At 39.3% G+C, this 21,193-nt stretch overlaps 1 protein-coding gene across 2 annotated transcripts; it reads right to left on the reverse strand.

Annotated features, from left to right (window-relative positions):
• Positions 1-353: 353 nt before the first annotated feature.
• Positions 354-20,878, reverse strand: LOC133575258 (uncharacterized). Of its 2 annotated transcripts, XM_061927863.2 has the most exons (3): positions 20,633-20,878; positions 15,438-15,917; positions 354-1,207 (listed from the first exon to the last, which is right to left on the reverse strand). In XM_061927863.2, the coding sequence occupies exons 1-3, from the start codon at positions 20,799-20,801 to the stop codon at positions 573-575; spliced, it is 1,284 nt and encodes a 427-aa protein (XP_061783847.1). In that variant the 5' UTR covers positions 20,802-20,878; the 3' UTR covers positions 354-572. The 2 variants fall into 2 exon arrangements, 1 of the variants encoding a protein (XP_061783847.1); XR_012049362.1 differs by lacking the exons at positions 15,438-15,917; positions 20,633-20,878 and adding an exon at positions 9,882-10,248.
• Between the last annotated feature and the right edge of the window lie 315 nt (positions 20,879-21,193).

The raw sequence follows: 21,193 nt of genomic DNA on the forward strand, positions 1-21,193 counted from the left end.
AGTTAGATGCGGCTTATAACACGGGGCGGCTTATAGGTGGACAAAGTTTTGAAATATGCCGTTCATTGAAGGCGCGGCTTATAACCCAGGGCGCCTTATGGTGCGGAAAATACGGTATATGGTGAATTAAAAAAGGAAATGCATCCTCAACAGACATGTTTATTTTCTTACAAGTTCATACAGACATTGACTAAGTGGTCTTTTGAACTATCTTAGCAACTCTGAAATAACTTTCACTACAGGTGGGAACATGCATTTTCACTCTGCTATTACCAGCTGCAGGATGCTTTATGTCAATACTTCCAAAGACTGGCTGGTTGGCGGTTGGTTGAGATTGTTACTATAACGGATGCCGAGTAGCTTAGCTGTGTGCTAAAATGTTAAACAGATGACGTGCAAGTTTGAGCGTAGCTAAATGACAAATCTGACTGGCAAAATGACAGTGATTGGCCAGGATGTGCAGGGAAGTAGGCAGGACTGGACAAAGTGAAAAGGCCACGCATCATTTGTGAAGATTTGTTGATTCAACATAACTTGACGCAATCTCAACCACACGGAAAGTCCCGGAGGGTCTATTTTAATTCTCCGTGGTGTGTCCGCGTGTGTGCTTTCAAACTTGCCTCATAATAATAACTTCTACTGCAAACTGAACAGGGATATTGTTTTCCTGAGTGTGTTTTCATGTGTGATGCCATAGGTGATCGTTGTGAGAACTTCTTGTTGCAAACTGGGCAACAGAAAGGTTTTTCTCCTGTGTGTGTCATCATGTGTCGATTTAAATGACCCTTATTAGAAAAGCTTTTATCACAAACTGTACAAGTCCAATGTTTTTTATCCGTCTTCTTGTTAGAGCAGTCGGAGTGTTTGTTGTCAGTGTGAGTCCTCAAATCACCTTCACGATCTGTATCACTGAAAAGTTTTCGGGTGTTGTCAGGAAAACGGGATGCTGTGTCTTTGCATTTTGACAGTGGGGCTAAGAAGTTGTCTGCTTGTGATTCCTGTTCATGGTCTTCGGTCTTCACAGAGACACCAGTCAGTGGCAACTTAGTGAGATCAGCCTCCTTCAGCCATCGAAGACACTCTCCCTCCTGATTGACCCAGATGTCCTTCTCTTCCTCTTTAATGTGGGAGGGCAGTGGGCCCGGCTCCAAATGGCCCCACAGCTGAAGAGTATGTTCTTCTTGAGGACTAATCAGCTGCTGGACGTCTGCAGGACAAATGCAACACAAACACAGACTTCAGTCATGACTAAGGCTGCAGCTAACGATGATTTTTCTATCGATTAATCAATAGATTATTTTTTTCGATTAATCGGTTAATCTATAGATTATTTTTTCGATTAATCTATAGATAATTTTTCCTTTTACCGATTATTTTTTTATTTAAAATGAAGATGAAAAATTAAATGTAGGCCAGTTTTTTCAAAAGGCATGACTTATTTACAAAAAAAAAAAAGTATGGCCACTCAGTCAACATTGACAACAACATGACAAAATATTCTGTAACAATGTAAACATTTAAAACTTTTAACATTTAACACAATTAAAAGTAGCTTATTTGCTTTTTAATGTGCAAATATAAAAGTAAACATCCAGTGCAAATCTTAATATTCTGCAATAGTATAAGCATTTCTAAAGTAAAAGTATTGCTTATTTTGCTTTAAAATGCGCAAAAATAAAGATAAACATCCAATACAAAAAAGTGCAAAACGAAATATTCTGTAACAGTGTAAACATTTCAACAAAAGTAAAAGTATTGCTTATTTTGCTTAATAACACAACAATGATAGTATGATTAAAGTGAAAGTTAATTGTTGGTTTGTACATAGTATATGTAACTGTTAATGTTGTAAAAGGTATTTGCATAACTAATTAACATTAGCGTTAAAGAGGAGCGCGTCTTTGTAAACACTGAACAGGCACGCCAAACGTGCCTTTCAGAGCGAAACGGTGCTTTAGTTTATGAATTTACAACGCAGATACAAATGACACATTCATGTTTTTGTGTAATGATGACAACGTATACTCACGCGGACGATTGACTAGTTGATGGTGATGGCAAGAACGCTGTCGGGTGTTTTCTTTTCAAATGTTCCTTCATAGCCGTTGTGCTGCTATGATAGGCCATTTCCGCTCGACACAGTGTGCATTCAACAACTGTCAAGTGTTTGGCTTTTTTCGCTGTGCTTATCCCACACTTGAAGGGATGTACCAATGCTGAATGTGGCTTCTGGATTTCACTCAAAAGACCAGACCGTAGTTACTTTTTCCTTTTATTTTCCTTTAGTTTGCAACAGTTTTTCCAACGAAGAAACAGCTTCTTTTTTCTTCTTTAGTCTTTTTAGCAGTCTTTAGCAGTGTTAGTAGACTTTAGTTTCTTTAGCTGTCTTTAGTAGCCTTTAGTAGCCTTTAGCTTCTTTAGTAGGTGAAAAACCTTTAAGGACAAAACACCACAAGATTAACATGCTGTAAAAAATCAATCAATTATCAATCCCATAATTTACAACTATTAATTAGGCTATCAAACTCTTAACCATTAAACAAGTGTAAGAAAATGGACACATCTTTTCCCTTTAAGTTAAAACAGATTTTAAATAAATTGTCTCAACATAAATGCACCAAGATACATATAAAATACATTTAAACCCAGAAACACAATAGATAAATGCAACAGAAAACCCAATATGCAAATACATAAATACCTAACCAATTAACCACCTATTTAGATACATATTTAAAATCCATATTCAATATAAATATATTATTAATTTAGCAGTGAAACACTCAATCTTAAACGCTGTCTACTGGTAGAAAAACGCCCCTTTTTCTATGCCCTCACCAGCAGCCAATGATCCAACACAGTTAAATCCAACACTTTAAATTGAGCGACTTCACCCTCCTGATGAAGCAAACTGCTCCAACATTTATCAAACTAAGCAAAGAATATCAACACTAAACAACAGTTACATAACACACTGTGTGTATTAAGCCTCCAGACTAAGCACGCTACATGCACACAACCCCCCGCCAATCTCACCAGCGCAACAGGTGCGCCACACCCACAAAGAGAAATATTAAATCTTACATACTTTTGGCACAACTCTTGGTTATCTGTAATGAACTAAACCTTTCTCCACTCTGCGCTGGCGTCTTTTGTACACCTTGATTTGACAAAGCTGTCTAATTACCGGGCTCGCGCACCAGCAGATGAGACGGGAACGCGCCGCGTTATACCTGCGCGTGAACGATCGGCTCTGATCATATAAGCCGACTGGCCGAAATAATGCCGAATTATATACATTTCCTGGGGTTGCCTAGGTGAATAGGGATGCGGATGTGCTCTAAGATAAAATATAATTTTATTAAGTGGGGTTTGGCTGGTTGCTAAACAGCCACGGTTGCGAGCTCGCGCGTCAGCTGACGAGACAGCTGTTCGCCGCTACAACATTATTAGGCCGTTTATTGAAATACTCCCACACTTTTGACGACTTTTGGCGTGCTTTTTTTCCCTTGCTCGCACCGCTCGCATCATCTGCTTTGCGCTCCGCCATGACGGCAGTGTGACGTAAATATGCGACGCGTCGACGCATAAAAACGGTGTCGACGTATTTACGTAACCGATGACGTCGACGCGTCGTTTCAGCCTTAGTCATGACCACTTGCATTTACTTCTACCGTCCCTTGTAATATATTGGAAAGTATTTGTCTCAATGCCCACCTCAGAGTGTGTTCACACTTGTTATATTGTTTTTTTTAGTACAGCCTGACAAAAAAAAAGTCATGATTGCATGTATGTAAGCCCATTTTGTCGACAAATGACATTGACATTATTATACAAGTGTTTGTTAGGTCTTGTCTTGGTTACTGTAACGTTTGGGTCTTCCCAAGTCCAGCATTTAAATATTGCAGTTGGTACAAAATTCAGCAGTTGGACTTTTGACTAGAACGGTGGTCTGCAACCTGCGGCTCTAGAGTGGCTGGTGGCTCCCTGGGGATGTTTCAAAAAAGTATGAAAATAGAAAAAGATGGGGGGAAAAAATATATTCTTTGTTTTAATAGGGTTTCTGTAGGAGGCCCTCCTTAAAGGGGAACATTATCACCAGACCTATGTAAGCGTCAATATATACCTTGATGTTGCAGAAAAAAAAACATATATTTTTTTAACCGATTTCCGAACTCTAAATGGGTGAATTTTGGCGAATTAAATATTTGCTCTCGGAGCACATCGGGAAGCAATCCGCCATTTTTTCGAAAATAAAATAAGCCACTGGGAACTGATTTTTAATGGTTTTAACCCTTCTGAAATTGTGATAATGTTCCCCTTTAATATAAACAGGGGGATTTCTAACAATTAAAGGGGAACATTATCACAATTTCAGAAGGGTTAAAACCATTAAAAATCAGTTCCCAGTGGCCTATTATATTTTTCTAAGTTTTTTTCAAAATTTTACCCATCACGCAATATCCCTAAAAAAAGCTTCAAAGTGCCTGATTTTAACCACCCGTCCATTTTCCTGTGACGTCACATAGTGAAGCCAACACAAACAAACATGGCGCATAGAACAGCAAGCTATAGCGACATTAGCTCGGATTCAGACTCGGATTTCAGCGGCTTAAGCGATTCAACAGATTACGCATGTATTGAAACGGATGGTTGTAGTGTGGAGGCAGGTAGCGAAAACGAAATTGAAGAAGAAACTGAAGCTATTGAGCCATATCGGTTTGAACCGTATGCAAGCGAAACCGACGAAAACGACACGATAGCCAGCGACACGGGAGAAAGCGAGGACGAATTCGGCGATCGCCTTCTAACCAACGATTGGTATGTGTTTGTTTGGCATTAAAGGAAACTAACAACTATGAACTAGGTTTACAGCATATGAAATACATTTGGCAACAACATGCACTTTGAGAGTGCAGACAGCCCAATTTTCATCAATTAATATATTCTGTAGACATACCCTCATCCGCGCTCTTTTCCTGAAAGCTGATCTGTCCAGTTTTGGAGTTGATGTCAGCAGGCCAGGGAAGCTAGGGTCGATATTCTTCTCTTGATCATCTTCGGTGGCATAAGGGACGGTGTGAGCCAAGACATCCAGGGGGTTTAGCTCGCTCGTCTGCGGGAACAAACTGCCGCCATTGCTTGCCGTGCTACCGAGGTCCTTTGTCCCTGAATTGCTCACACACTCCGGCAGATTCAATGGGGGTCTGGCGGCAGATTTCTTTGACTTTATGGTTGGAAATGCATCTGCTTTGAGTGTCGCAGGATATCCACACATTCTTGCCATCTCTGTCGTAGCATAGCTTTCGTCGGTAAAGTGTGCGGAACAAACGTCCAATTTCTTGCCACTTTGGCATCTTTGGGCCACTGGTGCAACTTGAATCTGTCCCTGTTGGTGTTGTTACACCCTCCGACAACACACCGACGAGGCATGATGTCTCCAAGGTACGGAAAACAGTCGAAAAAAACGCAAAATAACAGAGCTGATTTGACTCGGTGTTTGAGAAAATGGCGGATTGCTTCCCGATGTGACGTCACAACTTCGAGAGCGAATACTAGAAAGGCGTTTAATTCGCCAAAATTCACCCATTTAGAGTTCGGAAATCGGTTAAAAAAATATATGGTCTTTTTTCTGCAACATCAAGGTATATATTGACGCTTACATAGGTCTGGTGATAATGTTCCCCTTTAAACATGATTGTCTGATGAGAGTATTTGACGAGCGCCGTTTTGTCCTACTAATTTTGGCAGTCCTTGAACTAACCGTAGTTTGTTTACATGTACAACTTTCTTCAACGAGAAAGGGGTTAGGGTTAGGCCACTCATTCTTTGTCTAATTTTGTCCACCAATCTTTTTATGCTGTGTGTGAAGGCTCAAAGGTGAACTTTGTTGACGTTATTGACTTGTGTGGAGTGCTTATCAAGCATTAGTGATGGGTCCGGCAACACCGATGCATCGGCGCATGCGTCGAGCTCATAGAGCAAAACCCTGTGTCGGTGCGCGTACCGCTTTTAGAAAGTCACGTGACCGATCATGAGCTGTTTTGGTCACGTGACCGATACGCGAACTGTGTCGCACTGACGCCTCCTCTGTGCCCTGTGAGCGGGTCTTTTCTACAGCCGGAGAAATAATAACTAAGAAGAGAAATCGTCTAAAATGTAATACGTCGGAAAAACTTTTTTCTTTTTAATAAAAATGTGTAAAAAAATAAAATTAAAAAAATTCCCAGTCCACAATCATCCACAACACGTTCTCTTAGATATCCATGTTATGATACATGTTCACATTATTTATTGACTGTATTTAAAAAAGATAAAAATATATTTTTATTTAAATGAAGATATGAAATAATCCTAAATGAAATACAATGACTTGGTTTATATTATTGTATATACTAGGGCAGGGGTCACCAACGCGGTGCCCGCGGTCACCAGGTAGCCCGTAAGGACCAGATCAGTCGCCCGCTGGCCTGTTCTAAAAATAGCTCAAAGAGCAGCACTTACCAGTGAGCTGCCTCTATTTTTTAAATGTCATTTATTTACTAGCAAGCTGGTCTCGCTTTGCTCGACATTTTTAATTCTAAAAGAGACAAAACTCAAATAGAATTTGAAAATCCAAGAAAATATTTGAAAGACTTGGTCTTCACTTGGAATAAGCGGTAGAAAATGGATGGATGGATGGGTCTTCACTTGTTTAAATAAATTCATTTATTTTTTTACTTTGCTTCTTATTACTTTTAGAAATACAATTTTAGAGAAAAAATACAACCTTAAAAATGATTTTAGGATTTTTAAACAAATATACCTTTTTACCTTTTAAATTTCTTCCTCTTCTTTCCTGACAATTTAAATCAATGTTCAAGTTATTATTTTTTTTTCATTATTGTAAAGAATAATAAATATTTTAGCTTCTGTTTTTTCGACAAAGAATATTTGTGAAATATTTCTTCAAACTTACTATGATTAAAATTTAAAAAAAATATTCTGGCAAATCTAGAAAATCTGTAGAATCAAATTCAAATCTTATTTCAAAGTATTTTGAATTTCTTTTAAAATTTTTGTTCTGGAAAATCTAGAAGAAATACTGATTTGTCTTTGTTAGAAATATAGCTTGGTCCAATTTGTTAAATATTCTAACAAAGTGCAGATTGGATTTTAACCAATGTAAAACATGTCATCAAAATTCTAAAATGTATCTTAATCAGGAAAATGACTAATGATATTCCATAAATTATTTTTTTAATTTTTTCAAAAAGATTCAAATTAGCTAGTTTTTCTCTTCTTTTTGTCGGTTGAATTTTGAATTTTAAAGAATCGAAATTGAAGATAAACTATGTTTCAAAATTTTATTTTAATTTTTTTTCGTGTTTTCTCCTCTTTTAAACCGTTCAATTAAGTGTTTTTTTTTCATCATTTATTCTCTACAAAAAACCTTCCGTAAAAGGAAAAATAAATGTACGACGGAATGACAGACAGAAATACCCATTTTATTTGATATATAAATGTATTTATTTAGCTATTCTTGTTTAAATCACACTTACGTGTAACTTACAAATGACAATATATTTATTTATTTAAGTGTGTATCAAACTGGTAGCCCTTCGCATGAATCAGTACCCAAGAAGTAGTTTTTGGTTTCAAAAAGGTTGGTGACCCCTGTACTAGGGCATCAAATCAGTGTCAGTTGAGTCGGTCCATAGGTTGCCTGTAGGGATTTTTAATGTCCAGCAGATGTCAGTATTTAGTGACACAGTATCGACACAGTATCAATACAGTTTTGCAATGTGTCGAAACGCTTCATGACGCCTCATCAACCCATCACTATCAAGCATATTTAGTCAGTGCATGACTGCAAGCTAATCAATACTAAATCAAATAATTTGGAGAATCGGTTTGAATGGAGGATTGGTTCTGAATCGAATAATAACCCCAAGAATCTGAATTAAATTAATTTAGGAGTTGTCGTAAGAATCGCATCCCCATCAAATAGTATAAAAAATGTTCCACTCTAAAAATTAAAAGTGTGAACAATTTTTGAAATGGGGTTTGGAAGGGTTGCAGCTTCTAAAATAAATTATTCTTAAGGCCCCAAATTAGCCTGGGTGCGCCACAAAGAACTTTAAAAAAAAAAGTAATTGGATATCAAAGTATACATCTTAATTTTCAGAGCGCATGTTTTATGAAGATTTCTATCTAAATGCAACATTTATATGACAACGCATGCTTTATACCAGGGGTGCTCATTACGTCGATCGCGAGCTACCGGTCGATCTCGGAGGGTGTGTCAGTCGATCACCAGCCAGGCATTAAAAAAATAGTCCTAAAAATGAGCGATCATAAATCTTCACTATGACGTCACTTTCGTCACTTGATTGACATTCACGGCACCCGAGGGTCTTCTGAGATGACGCTGGCTGCTGCCAGCTCATTAAAATTACCGACTGGAAGGCGAGAAACACTTTATTTCAACAGACACTGGCGCCGTACCTGTCGTCAAAACTCCAAAGACCGACTGCACAGTTGCGCTAACAAAATAAGAGTCTCAGAAAGCTGGCGTGCACAAGCTAGCAAGCTACGGAGTTTGCCGACAATGTATTTCTTGTAAAGTGCATACAAAGGAGTACGGAAGCTGGACAAATAAGATGCCAAAAACCAACCACTTTCATGTGGTATTGGACAGAAAGGAGGACTTTTTTTTCTCTTCCATTCGAAAATGCGGACATTATCAGCACCACTGTCTGATTCCAATCAATGCAAGTCATCAGAATCAGGTAATACACCAACTTATATTCTTGTCTTCATGAAAGAAAGGAATCTATATGTGTTAAACATGCTTGTATTATCTTTAAACACCTTTAACTTATTAACAATATTAACTATATGTGTTAAACATGCTTGTATTATCTTTAAACACCTTTAACTTGTTAACAATATTAACTATATGTGTTAAACATGCTTGTATTATCTTTAAACACCTTTAACTTGTTAACAATATTAACTATATGTGTTAAACATGCTTGTATTATCTTTAAACACCTTTAACTTATTAACAATATTAACTATATGTGTTAAACATGCTTGTATTATCTTTAAACACCTTTAACTTATTAACAATATTAACTATATGTGTTAAACATGCTTGCATTATCATTAAACACCTTTAATTTTTTAACAATATTAACTATATGTATTAAACATGCTTGCATTATCATTAAACACCTTTAACTTATTAACAATATTAACTATATGTGTTAAACATGCTTGTATTATCTTTAAACACCTTTAACTTGTTAACAATATTAACTATATGTGTTAAACATGCTTGTATTATCTTTAAACACCTTTAACTTGTTAACAATATTAACTATATGTGTTAAACATGCTTGTATTATCTTTAAACACCTTTAACTTATTAACAATATTAACTATATGTGTTAAACATGCTTGTATTATCTTTAAACACCTTTAACTTATTAACAATATTAACTATATGTGTTAAACATGCTTGCATTATCATTAAACACCTTTAATTTTTTAACAATATTAACTATATGTATTAAACATGCTTGCATTATCATTAAACACCTTTAACTTGTTAACAAAAACATATATTTCATAAATAAGTAAATATAAATGATAAATTATACAGTAGATGAGATCAGAGTGGTGTATAAAGAGATCCCAAGGAGAGACCACAGGGCAGCGACCTCTGGTGGACAAATTGTTCAATGATTATTCCAATGCAAGAACGAGGACGACGTAAAGAACGTACATATCTATTTTCACGCATTTGGTAGTCTGTAGTTACTTCGTCTTGTTACTGTTGGGTTGTGTGCATTTATATATAAGATGTGTTAAAGGTCAAATGATAGTAAACTTACCTTTACTTTGTAGCACAATTGGACTCTTGCTAACATTTTCCAGTTGTTGTCGATGTCGCTCCTTTTCCTCTCTTATTCTAAAAAGTTCCCCCTCGTACGACGCAATCGTTCTTTCAAACAGCGCAAAAATGTCGTCAGCTGCCGCCATTAGTCGCTCCGACACCAACTCTTTCAACATTGTTATGATTTATTTCGGCGAATGTTATTTAACACGCTTGAAGCTAACTGAACCTTTTTACTTCCTCGTATAACTTCCGGCTGTTTCTTCTTCGATGGTGTTTTTATCCGTAGATTCATGAGGTCGCATTGTTGTCATCTAGTGGTGATACTGAAGATTGCGCAAAACAGCTTTGTATAAGGAAGAAGAGAATGGAGGATCAATGGGACACGTTAAAAACATTTTTTTTTTTAAATAAGTGCACAAATTTGACATTAAATAAGTATAATTGAAATTGAATGCATAAACGTGTTATTGAATGTGCAGGTAATTTGTTTAGTGTAACAGTACATCATATTTGCCTACCTTGAGACCTCCGATTTCGGGAGGTGGGGGCGTGGTCGGGGGTGGGGCGGGGCGTGGTTGGGGGCGTGGTTAAGAGGGGAGGAGTATATTGACAGCTGGAATTCACCAAGTCAAGTATTTCATATATACAGGTAAAAGCCAGTAAATTAGAATATTTTGAAAAACTTGATTTATTTCAGTAATTGCATTCAAAAGGTGTAACTTGTACATTATATTTATTCATTGCACACAGACTGATGCATTCAAATGTTTATTTCATTTAATTTTGATGATTTGAAGTGGCAACAAATGAAAATCCAAAATTCCGTGTGTCACAAAATTAGAATATTACTTAAGGCTAATACAAAAAAGGGATTTTTAGAAATGTTGGCCAACTGAAAAGTATGAAAATGAAAAATATGAGCATGTACAATACTCAATACTTGGTTGGAGCTCCTTTTGCCTCAATTACTGCGTTAATGCGGCGTGGCATGGAGTCGATGAGTTTCTGGCACTGCTCAGGTGTTATGAGAGCCCAGGTTGCTCTGATAGTGGCCTTCAACTCTTCTGCGTTTTTGGGTCTGGCATTCTGCATCTTCCTTTTCACAATACCCCACAGATTTTCTATGGGGCTAAGGTCAGGGGAGTTGGCGGGCCAATTTAGAACAGAAATACCATGGTCCGTAAACCAGGCACGGGTAGATTTTGCGCTGTGTGCAGGCGCCAAGTCCTGTTGGAACTTGAAATCTCCATCTCCATAGAGCAGGTCAGCAGCAGGAAGCATGAAGTGCTCTAAAACTTGCTGGTAGACGGCTGCGTTGACCCTGGATCTCAGGAAACAGAGTGGACCGACACCAGCAGATGACATGGCACCCCAAACCATCACCCAACCATGCAAATTTTGCATTTCCTTTGGAAATCGAGGTCCCAGAGTCTGGAGGAAGACAGGAGAGGCACAAAATCCACGTTGCCTGAAGTCTAGTGTAAAGTTTCCACCATCAGTGATGGTTTGGGGTGCCATGTCATCTGCTGGTGTCGGTCCACTCTGTTTCCTGAGATCCAGGGTCAACGCAGCCGTCTACCAGCAAGTTTTAGAGCACTTCATGCTTCCTGCTGCTGACCTGCTCTATGGAGATGGAGATTTCAAGTTCCAACAGGACTTGGCGCCTGCACACAGCGCAAAATCTACCCGTGCCTGGTTTACGGACCATGGTATTTCTGTTCTAAATTGGCCCGCCAACTCCCCTGACCTTAGCCCCATAGAAAATCTGTGGGGTATTGTGAAAAGGAAGATGCAGAATGCCAGACCCAAAAACGCAGAAGAGTTGAAGGCCACTATCAGAGCAACCTGGGCTCTCATAACACCTGAGCAGTGCCAGAAACTCATCGACTCCATGCCACGCCGCATTAACGCAGTAATTGAGGCAAAAGGAGCTCCAACCAAGTATTGAGTATTGTACATGCTCATATTTTTCATTTTCATACTTTTCAGTTGGCCAACATTTCTAAAAATCCCTTTTTTGTATTAGCCTTAAGTAATATTCTAATTTTGTGACACACGGAATTTTGCATTTTCATTTGTTGCCACTTCAAATCATCAAAATTAAATGAAATAAACATTTGAATGCATCAGTCTGTGTGCAATGAATAAATATAATGTACAAGTTACACCTTTTGAATGCAATTACTGAAATAAATCAAGTTTTTCAAAATATTCTAATTTACTGGCTTTTACCTGTATGAGCGCAAGACAAGAACTAAAACACTACACGCAGGAAAACAGCAAAAAAGTCAAAATAAGTCAGGGTGTGATGTGACAGGTGGTGACAGTACACCTACTTTGAGACAAGAGCTATAGTGATGCATGCTTGGCTATGGTTTAAAGTCATACCCAACAATGGTGACGACGACTTTTTACTGTCAACTGAGTTTAGTTTTTTTTTAATGATATGGTGTGCCTCCGGATTTTTTCAATGCAAAAAATGTGCCTTGGCTCAAAAAAGGTTGAAAAACACTGCTGTAACGGACGCCAGCCAGCTTAGCTGTGTGCTAGAATGTTAAACAGATGATGCCTGAGTTTCAGCGCAGATAAATGAGACATTTGACTGGCAAACATGACGGTGATTGGCCGATAATGCGCAGGGAAGTTGCATACCTGCCAACTTTTGAAATCAGAAAAACCTAGTAGCCAGGGTCCAGGGGCCGAAGGCCCCGGTAGGTCCAGGACAAAGTCCTGGTGGGGGGTTCAGGCCGACGCAAAATGATTGATTGCATTCAGACAGGTTAAAATGTTGCTAAAACCATCACTTTTCTATCAGTCACAGTGACTTTTCAAAACAAAAATATTACAGCAAAAATCATATGGGTTGATTGACATGTTTATTCTGTAAGATAACTTCAATAGTTTGAAATTATTTTGACAGTTAATGCCAGTTATCCTGTCAACCTTTCACAAGACTTCAATTTGTTAATTGAAAGTATAAACACTTTTTACAGTAAACAAATGGTAAAACAGTACTAAACAATTCCATAAAAAAAAAAATTGGTGTCATTATTAACTTTCTGTCCAAGCTTGTATAATCTACTGCCTTGTTCAATTGTAAAAAATATTCTGTGCCTAAAATTCACATTTCTATCACAATTATCATACTGTAAACATGGTAAGCTAACTTCATTAAAATTAATAGTCCTGTCAATAGCATGGAATTACAATTCAAATGTAGTTTTTTTGTAAGCCTTTCAAAAGAATTCAAAATATGAAACATTAATGAAAATGAATTTAAGCCATCAGACACTTGAAAAGTGGCACATCACATCTCTAATGTAATCATTTGAACTTTTCAACAGAAATAGCACTGCAAAAATATTAAGGACATACTTCTGTATTTTGGTAGTTATGCTGTCAACATTTAACAAGATTTCTTCAACTTGGACTTGAAAGCATAAATAGTATAAACACTTTTAACAGTATAACAGTACTAAACAATTCCAATAGATAACATTGGTGTCATTACCTTTTTGTGGCTAAAATCCAAATTTAGCAACGGCATTAGACTTGTGTTTTTTTGTCCCAACGTGGTCTTTTACATCGCTAATTCCTCCGTGTCCGATCGAAAAAATCTTGTCTGCACAAGGTGCAATTCGCGTAGTTTTCACCCTTTTTGGAACGGATAATTATTCCCGGATAGGCTTTTGAATATTCTTCACTGAATGACTGCAGTTTTCTTTTCGGTTTAAGACTCGTTTGCGATTTTTCTCCGGCTGATTCCACGATCGTTCGCTCGTTTGGAAACAATGGGCAACAGGTGCCTCGTGCTTGGCAGCGGTGCTATAAATAGCCTCGCGCATGGCATTGGGAATGGCTCGATAGGAAGGTACGGGAAGCAGTGTCGATTGTCATTGTTGTTACGCGATTTCGTGTACCGTATTTTCCGCACTATTAGCCGCACCTAAAAAACACAAATTTACTCAAAAGCTGACAGTGCGGCTTATAACCCGGTGCGCTTTATATATGGATTAATATTAAGATTCATTTTCATAAAGTTTCGGTCTCGCAACTACGGTAAACAGCCGCCATCTTTTTTCCCCGCAGAAGAGGAAGTGCTTCTTCTTCTACGCAAGCAACCGCCAAGGTAAGCACCCGCCCCCATAGAACAGGAAGCGCTTCTTCTTCTACTGTAAGCAACCACCCGCCCCGGTAGAAGAAGAAGAAGCGCGCGGATATTACGTTTCATTTCCTTTGTGTGTTTACATCTGTAAAGACCACAAAATGGCTCCTACTAAGCGACAGGTTTCCGGTTCATGAAAAGACGCAATCTCTCCATCCGCACACGGACTACTATTTCACAGCAACTGCCTAAAGACTTTCAAGAAAAGCTGGCTACTTTCCGTGCATATTATAAAAACAAGATAGCTGAAAAAAAGATCCGGCCAGAGAACATTATCAACATGGACGGGGTTCCACTGACTTTTGATATTCCTGTGAACCGCACTGTGGATACAACGGGAGCACGTACGGTGAATATTCGCACCACAGGGAATGAGAAGTCATCCTTCACTGTGGTTCTAGCTTGCCATGCTAATGGCCAGAAACTTCCACCCATGGTGATATTCAAAAGGAAGACCTTGCCAAAAGAGACCTTTCCAGCCGGCGTCATCATAAAAGCTAACTCGAAGGGATGGATGGATGAAGAAAAGATGAGCGAGTGGTTAAGGTAAGTTTACGCGAAGAGGCCGGGTGGCTTTTTTCACGCAGCTCCGTCCATGTTGATATACGACTCCATGCGCGCCCACATCACGCTGGTTTTTAATATATTATTAAAGTTTGACTGACCTATCTGACTGTCTTTTTGACATTCCTTTAGCGCAGTTAGATGCGGCTTATAACACGGGGCGGCTTATAGGTGGACAAAGTTTTGAAATATGCCGTTCATTGAAGGCGCGGCTTATAACCCAGGGCGGCTTATGGTGCGGAAAATACGGTATAAAACTTAAAATAAAAAATAAAAAATGTAATTAATGAAAAAACGTATTTTTTATCACTGCAACCGTAACCCGGAATAGGTTGATGAAAACCGTACTAATTACGGGAAAACCGGAGTAGTTGGCAGGTATGAAGTTGACAAGACAGGACAAACGGTTCAAGGTTGCGCATAAAGTCAGAAGATTTGTTGATTTAACATAACTTGACGCAATCGCAGAAAGGGTCTATTTTAATTCTCTGTCATGTGACTGCATGTGTGCTTTCAAACTTGCCTTATAATAATAACTTCTACTGCAAACTGAACAGGGGTATAGTTTTCCCGAGTGTGTTTTCATGTGCGATACCATAGGTGACCTTTGCGAGAATCTTTTACCGCAAACTGGGCAACAAAAAGGTTTTTCTCCTGTGTGCGTTCTCATATGTGATAGCATTACTTCCTTATAAGAGAATCTATTACCGCAAATTGAGCAAGCGAAAGGTTTTACTCCCGTGTGTTGTATCATGTGTCGGGTCAAACTGCTCTTGAAAGAAAAGCTTTTTGCACAAGCAGAGCAGGGAAAACTCAGTTTACCTGTCTTGTTTTGAGAGCATTCAGAGTGTTGAATGTGAGTGCGAGTCCCTGCGTCCCTGCTCAGAGGGTCTCTGGCAGCGTCCATGTCGTCGACCTTACTATCCGATAGTGGAGCTAAGAAGTTGTCTGCTTGTGAGCCTCCACTGGGGTCTCCATCAGCTTCTGTTGTCATGTGTTGTGGTGAGCTGCTACTTGGAGGTTTCTCCCCTCCGTTTTCCTCACTTGGACCGTAATGAAACTGTGAGGACTCCAGTGATTTGTCTTCATGGTCTTCAATCATCACAGAGACAAGAGTCAGTGGCAAGTCGGTGGGATCAGCCTTTTTCGAGCCTAGAAGACACACTCCTTCTTGAATGATCCAGAGAACCTCATCTTCCCTTTTAATGTTGGGGGGATGTGGATCCTCCTGATTCAAAGACGAGTTCCTCCCCTGCAAATGAGCTGGACATTTTTCTTGACGACCAATCAGCTGATAGACGTCTGCAGGACAAATGCAACACAAACGAACTTCAATCAAAATCACTTTCGCGTTTTTCTGGCCTGCCGTGTAATATCTCGGTGCAGTCACACTTGTTGTGTTTGTTTCGGTTAAAGTACTCGTTTCGTTTGCTCTGCTATAGAGATGTCCGATAATTAAGGCTGCAGCTAACGATTATTTTTCTATCTATTATTTTTTCGATTAATCGGTTAATCTATAGATTATTATTTTTTCGATTAATCTATAGATTATTTTTCCTTTTACCGATTTTTTTTAAAATTTAAAATGAAGATGAAAAAATAAATGTAGGCCAGTTTTTTCAAAAGGCATGGCTTTTATTTACAAAAAAAAAAAAAGTATGGCCACTCAGTCAACATTGACAACAACATGACAAAATATTCTGTAACAATGTAAACATTTAAAACTTTTAACATTCAACAAAATTAAAAGTAGCTTATTTGCTTTTTAATGTGCAAATATAAAAGTAAACATCCAGTGCAAATCTTAATATTCTGGAATAGTATAAGCATTTCAAAAGTAAAAGTATTGCTTATTTTGCTTTAAAATGTGCAAAAATAAAGATAAACATCCAATACAAAAAAGTGCAAAACGGAAATAATCTGTAACAATGTAAACATTTCAACAAAAGTAAACGTATTGCTTATTTGCTAAAATGTGCAAAAATAAAGATAAACATCCAATACAAAAAAGTGCAAAACAAAATATTCTGTAACAACAGTGTAAACATTTCAATAAAAGTAAAAGTATTGCTTATTTTGCTTAGTAACACAACAATGATAGTAAGATTAAAGTGAAAGTTAATTGTTGGTTTGTACATAGTATATGTAACTGTTAATGTTGTAAAAGGTATTTGCACAACTAATTAACGTTAGCGTTTGTGACACGTCTTGTGCCGTGGGGTTCTTTCAGGACCGACAGACTGAACGCCAGACGGCTTTGCCAGGTTTACAATCTTTTAATTTTACACAAAGTCTTTTCTCTTCCAACTCTTTTCTCTTTCTTTCCTCGCTTTTCAGCTCCTCTTCCTCGCTCGCTCGTCGTCCTCTGTCTCTGGCTCTCCTCCTCTCTCGCTCCACGTCAGCTTCACTCTGGCTCCTTCCAGTCTCTCTTCCCTCTCTCTCTGCTGCTCCCCTTTTCTTCAGCGAGAGGAGATTGGATGATCGTGCCCAGGTGCGCGGATCACGCACCTGGGCACGATTGCGGCGTCGCTCCCGGCGCGCCCCGCCTCGCCACTCGCTCGCCGGCCCCGCCTCTCCACAGCGTTAAAGAGGAGCGCGTCTTTGTAAACACTGAACAGGCACGCCAAACGCGCCTCTCAGAGCGAAACGGTGCTTTAGTTTATGAATTTACAACGCAGATACAAATGACACGTTCATGTTTTTGTGTAATGATGACAACGTATACTCACGCGGACGATTGACTAGTTGATGGTGATGGCAAGAACGCTGTCGGGTGTTTTCTTTTCAAATGTTCCTTCATAGCCGTTGTGCTGCTATGATAGGCCATTTCCGCTCGACACAGTGTGCATACAACAACATTATTAGGCCGTTTTTTGAAATACTCCCACACTTTTGATGACTTTTGGCGTGCTTTTTTCCCCTCGCTCGCACCGTCTGCTTTGCGATCCGCCATGACAGTAGTGTGACGTAAATATGCGACGCATCGACGCACAAAAATGGCGTCGACGTATTTACGTAACCGATGACGTCGACTATGTCGACGCGTCGTTTCAGCCTTACCGATAATATCGGGGTGCCGATATTATCGGCGATAAATGCTTTTAAATTATCGGTAAAATGTATGAGTTTTTAAAACGCCGCTGTGTACACGGACGTAGGGAGAAGTACAGAGCGCCAATAAACCTTAAAGGCACTGCCTTTGCGTGCCGGCCCAGTCACATAATATCTACGGCTTTTCACACACACAAGCGAATGCAAGGCATTCTTGGTCAACAGCCATACAGGTCACACTGACGGTGGCCGTATAAACAACTTTAACACTGTTACAAATATGCGCCACACTGTGAACCCACACCAAAGAAGAATGACAAAACACATTTCGGGAGAACATCCGCACCGTAACACAACATAAACACAACAGAACAAATACCCAGAACCCCTTGCAGCACTAACTCTTCCGGGACGCTACAATATACACCCCCCAACTCAACCCCCAACCCCGCCCATTTTAAGCTCCTCATGCACTCCCAAATTCCAAGCTGCTGTTTTGAGGCATGTTAAAAAAAAATAACGCACTTGGTGACTTCAACAATAAATATGGCAGTGCCATGTTGGCATTTTTTTCCCCCATAACTTGAGTTGATTTATTTTGAAAAACCTTGTTACATTGTTTAATGCATCCAGCGGGGCATCAAAACAACATTAGGCATAATAATCAGAATCAGAATGTGTTAATTCCACGACTGTATATATCGGTATCGGTTGATATCGGAATCAGTAATTAAGAGTCGGAAAATATCGGAATATCGGCAAAAAAGCCATTATCGGACATCTCTACTCTGCTAGTACGGTTGGTTTGGTCAAGTAATGTAGAAGTAGGACGGGACAAAACCAAGAGCCGTCTCCCAGGTGGTCTCGGTCTTTATTATTTATCATTGTATTCTGTTTTTCTTTACCATTTACACAACGTGCCAACTTCACTGGTTTTGGGTTTTGTAGCATCACCAGTTTACATTTGAAAGCGTGTCACCACTGAATATGTGTGCTGCGTGCCATGTCTCCTGAGAGCACGTACTCGAATTATAAAACTTTCTCACGTCAGGTTGTGTTTTTATAGATCACATACATTGTGTGGAAAATAAAATATGACAAATTTAGTCCTGTATTGAATTCTGTAAGACAGGGACCCCCCAAACTTTTTGACTCGGGGGCTGCATTGGGTTAAAACAATTTTGTCCGGGGGCCGGGCTGTGTGTGTGTGTGTGTGTGTGTGTGTGTGTGTGTGTGTGTGTGTGTGTGTGTGTGTGTATTTGTGTGTGTATGTATATATCCATCCATCCATTCATTTTCTACCGCTTATTCCCTTTGGGGTCGCGGGGGGCGCTGGAGCCTATCTCAGCTACAATCGGGCGGAAGGCGGGGTACACCCTGGACAAGTCGCCACCTCATCGCAGTGTATGTATATATATATATATATAATATATATATATATGTATATATATATATATATATATATATATATATACACACACACAGACCGGCCCCCGGCCAAATATATATATATATATATATATATATATATATCATACTTGCCAACCCTCCCAAATGGTCAGGGGAGTTGGCGGGCCAATTTAGAACAGAAATACCATGGTCCGTAAACCAGGCACGGGTAGATTTTGCGCTGTGTGCAGGCGCCAAGTCCTGTTGGAACTTGAAATCTCCATCTCCATAGAGCAGGTCAGCAGCAGGAAGCATGAAGTGCTCTAAAACTTGCTGGTAGACGGCTGCGTTGACCCTGGATCTCAGGAAACAGAGTGGACCGACACCAGCAGATGACATGGCACCCCAAACCATCACCCAACCATGCAAATTTTGCATTTCCTTTGGAAACCGAGGTCCCAGAGTCTGGAGGAAGACAGGAGAGGCACAGGATCCACGTTGCCTGAAGTCTAGTGTAAAGTTTCCACCATCAGTGATGGTTTGGGGTGCCATGTCATCTGCTGGTGTCGGTCCACTCTGTTTCCTGAGATCCAGGGTCAACGCAGCCGTCTACCAGCAAGTTTTAGAGCACTTCATGCTTCCTGCTGCTGACCTGCTCTATGGAGATGGAGATTTCAAGTTCCAACAGGACTTGGCGCCTGCACACAGCGCAAAATCTACCCGTGCCTGGTTTACGGACCATGGTATTTCTGTTCTAAATTGGCCCGCCAACTCCCCTGACCTTAGCCCCATAGAAAATCTGTGGGGTATTGTGAAAAGGAAGATGCAGAATGCCAGACCCAAAAACGCAGAAGAGTTGAAGGCCACTATCAGAGCAACCTGGGCTCTCATAACACCTGAGCAGTGCCAGAAACTCATCGACTCCATGCCACGCCGCATGAACGCAGTAATTGAGGCAAAAGGAGCTCCAACCAAGTATTGAGTATTGTACATGCTCATATTTTTCATTTTCACACTTTTCAGTTGGCCAACATTTCTAAAAATCCCTTTTTTGTATTAGCCTTAAGTAATATTCTAATTTTGTGACACACGGAATTTTGGATTTTCATTTGTTGCCACTTCCAATCATCAAAATTAAATGAAATAAACATTTGAATGCATCAGTCTGTGTGCAATGAATAAATATAATGTACAAGTTACACCTTTTGAATGCAATTACTGAAATAAATCAAGTTTTTCAAAATATTCTAATTTACTGGCTTTTACCTGTATATATATTGCTTTAAAACATCTGAGATCCAGAACAGCGACCTCTAGTGGATACATTGTTAAATGTTTATTCCATAGGAATGAACGCATGGAAGAATGTTAAATAGATCCAACACGTCCAACAACTACTATCAACTATATTTTAGTACTATATACCTAATCTGATTGGTTACTGTTGGTAAAATATATGTCACGGCGGTAGAGCGCCACCTATCGCTTTTGTATGACTACAAGCGCGTTTTTACACGGAAATGTTTGAGTTTTTGAGTTAAGAAGGTGCGTTGAAAGTAAAACAATAGTCAATTTACCTTTGATTTGTAGAGTCTTGCAAACAGCTTGCAGTTGTTGACGATGTCGCTCGTTTTCCTCTTTTGTTCGTGAGAGTTCCTCCTCGTACGTCGCTATCGTGCTTTCAAACAGCGCGAATATTTCATCAGCTGACGTCATCAGTCGCTCTTTCACCAACTCTTTCAACATTTTGGATTCCAGCAAACACACCAAGCGCACGTTTGAAGCCTTTTACTTTCGCCTTCTAACGTCTAACCTCCGCCTTTTTTTTTTCTTCTGTGGCGGTTCTTTCCGGATCCAAGCATTCATGACGTCACGCTGTTGCCATCTGGCGGCGGTATTGAAGAATATGCGGAAGACAAATGAAAAGGGTCGTACGACAATATTGTTCCGTCAAACAGGCTTAATATTTTATTAGTTGCTTTTTTTGTTGTTGTAAAAAGACCATTAATAGGAAATGGATATCCCAGGAGAGCCCAACTTTGACGCAATGGAAGGAATTGATTACGTGGACCCCGACTTAAACAAGTTGAAAAACTTATTGGGGTGTTACCATTTAGCATACTTGCCAACCCTCCCGA

This window comes from Nerophis lumbriciformis, linkage group LG03 (genome assembly GCF_033978685.3).
Source record: "Nerophis lumbriciformis linkage group LG03, RoL_Nlum_v2.1, whole genome shotgun sequence".
NCBI lineage: Eukaryota > Metazoa > Chordata > Actinopteri > Syngnathiformes > Syngnathidae > Nerophis > Nerophis lumbriciformis.

What these genes read in the sequence shown, in the direction of transcription:
- LOC133575258 (XM_061927863.2), bottom strand. Translation starts at nt 20,801, where the DNA reads ATGTTGAAAGAGTTGGTGAAAGAGCGACTGATGACGTCAGCTGATGAA. An exon ending in CAAGACTCTACAAATCAAAG is followed by an intron (nt 15,918 to 20,632) that starts GTAAATTGACTA and finishes TTTGTCCTGCAG; the next exon opens with ACGTCTATCAGCTGATTGGT. An exon ending in ATGCTCTCAAAACAAGACAG is followed by an intron (nt 1,208 to 15,437) that starts GTAAACTGAGTT and finishes TTTGTCCTGCAG; the next exon opens with ACGTCCAGCAGCTGATTAGT.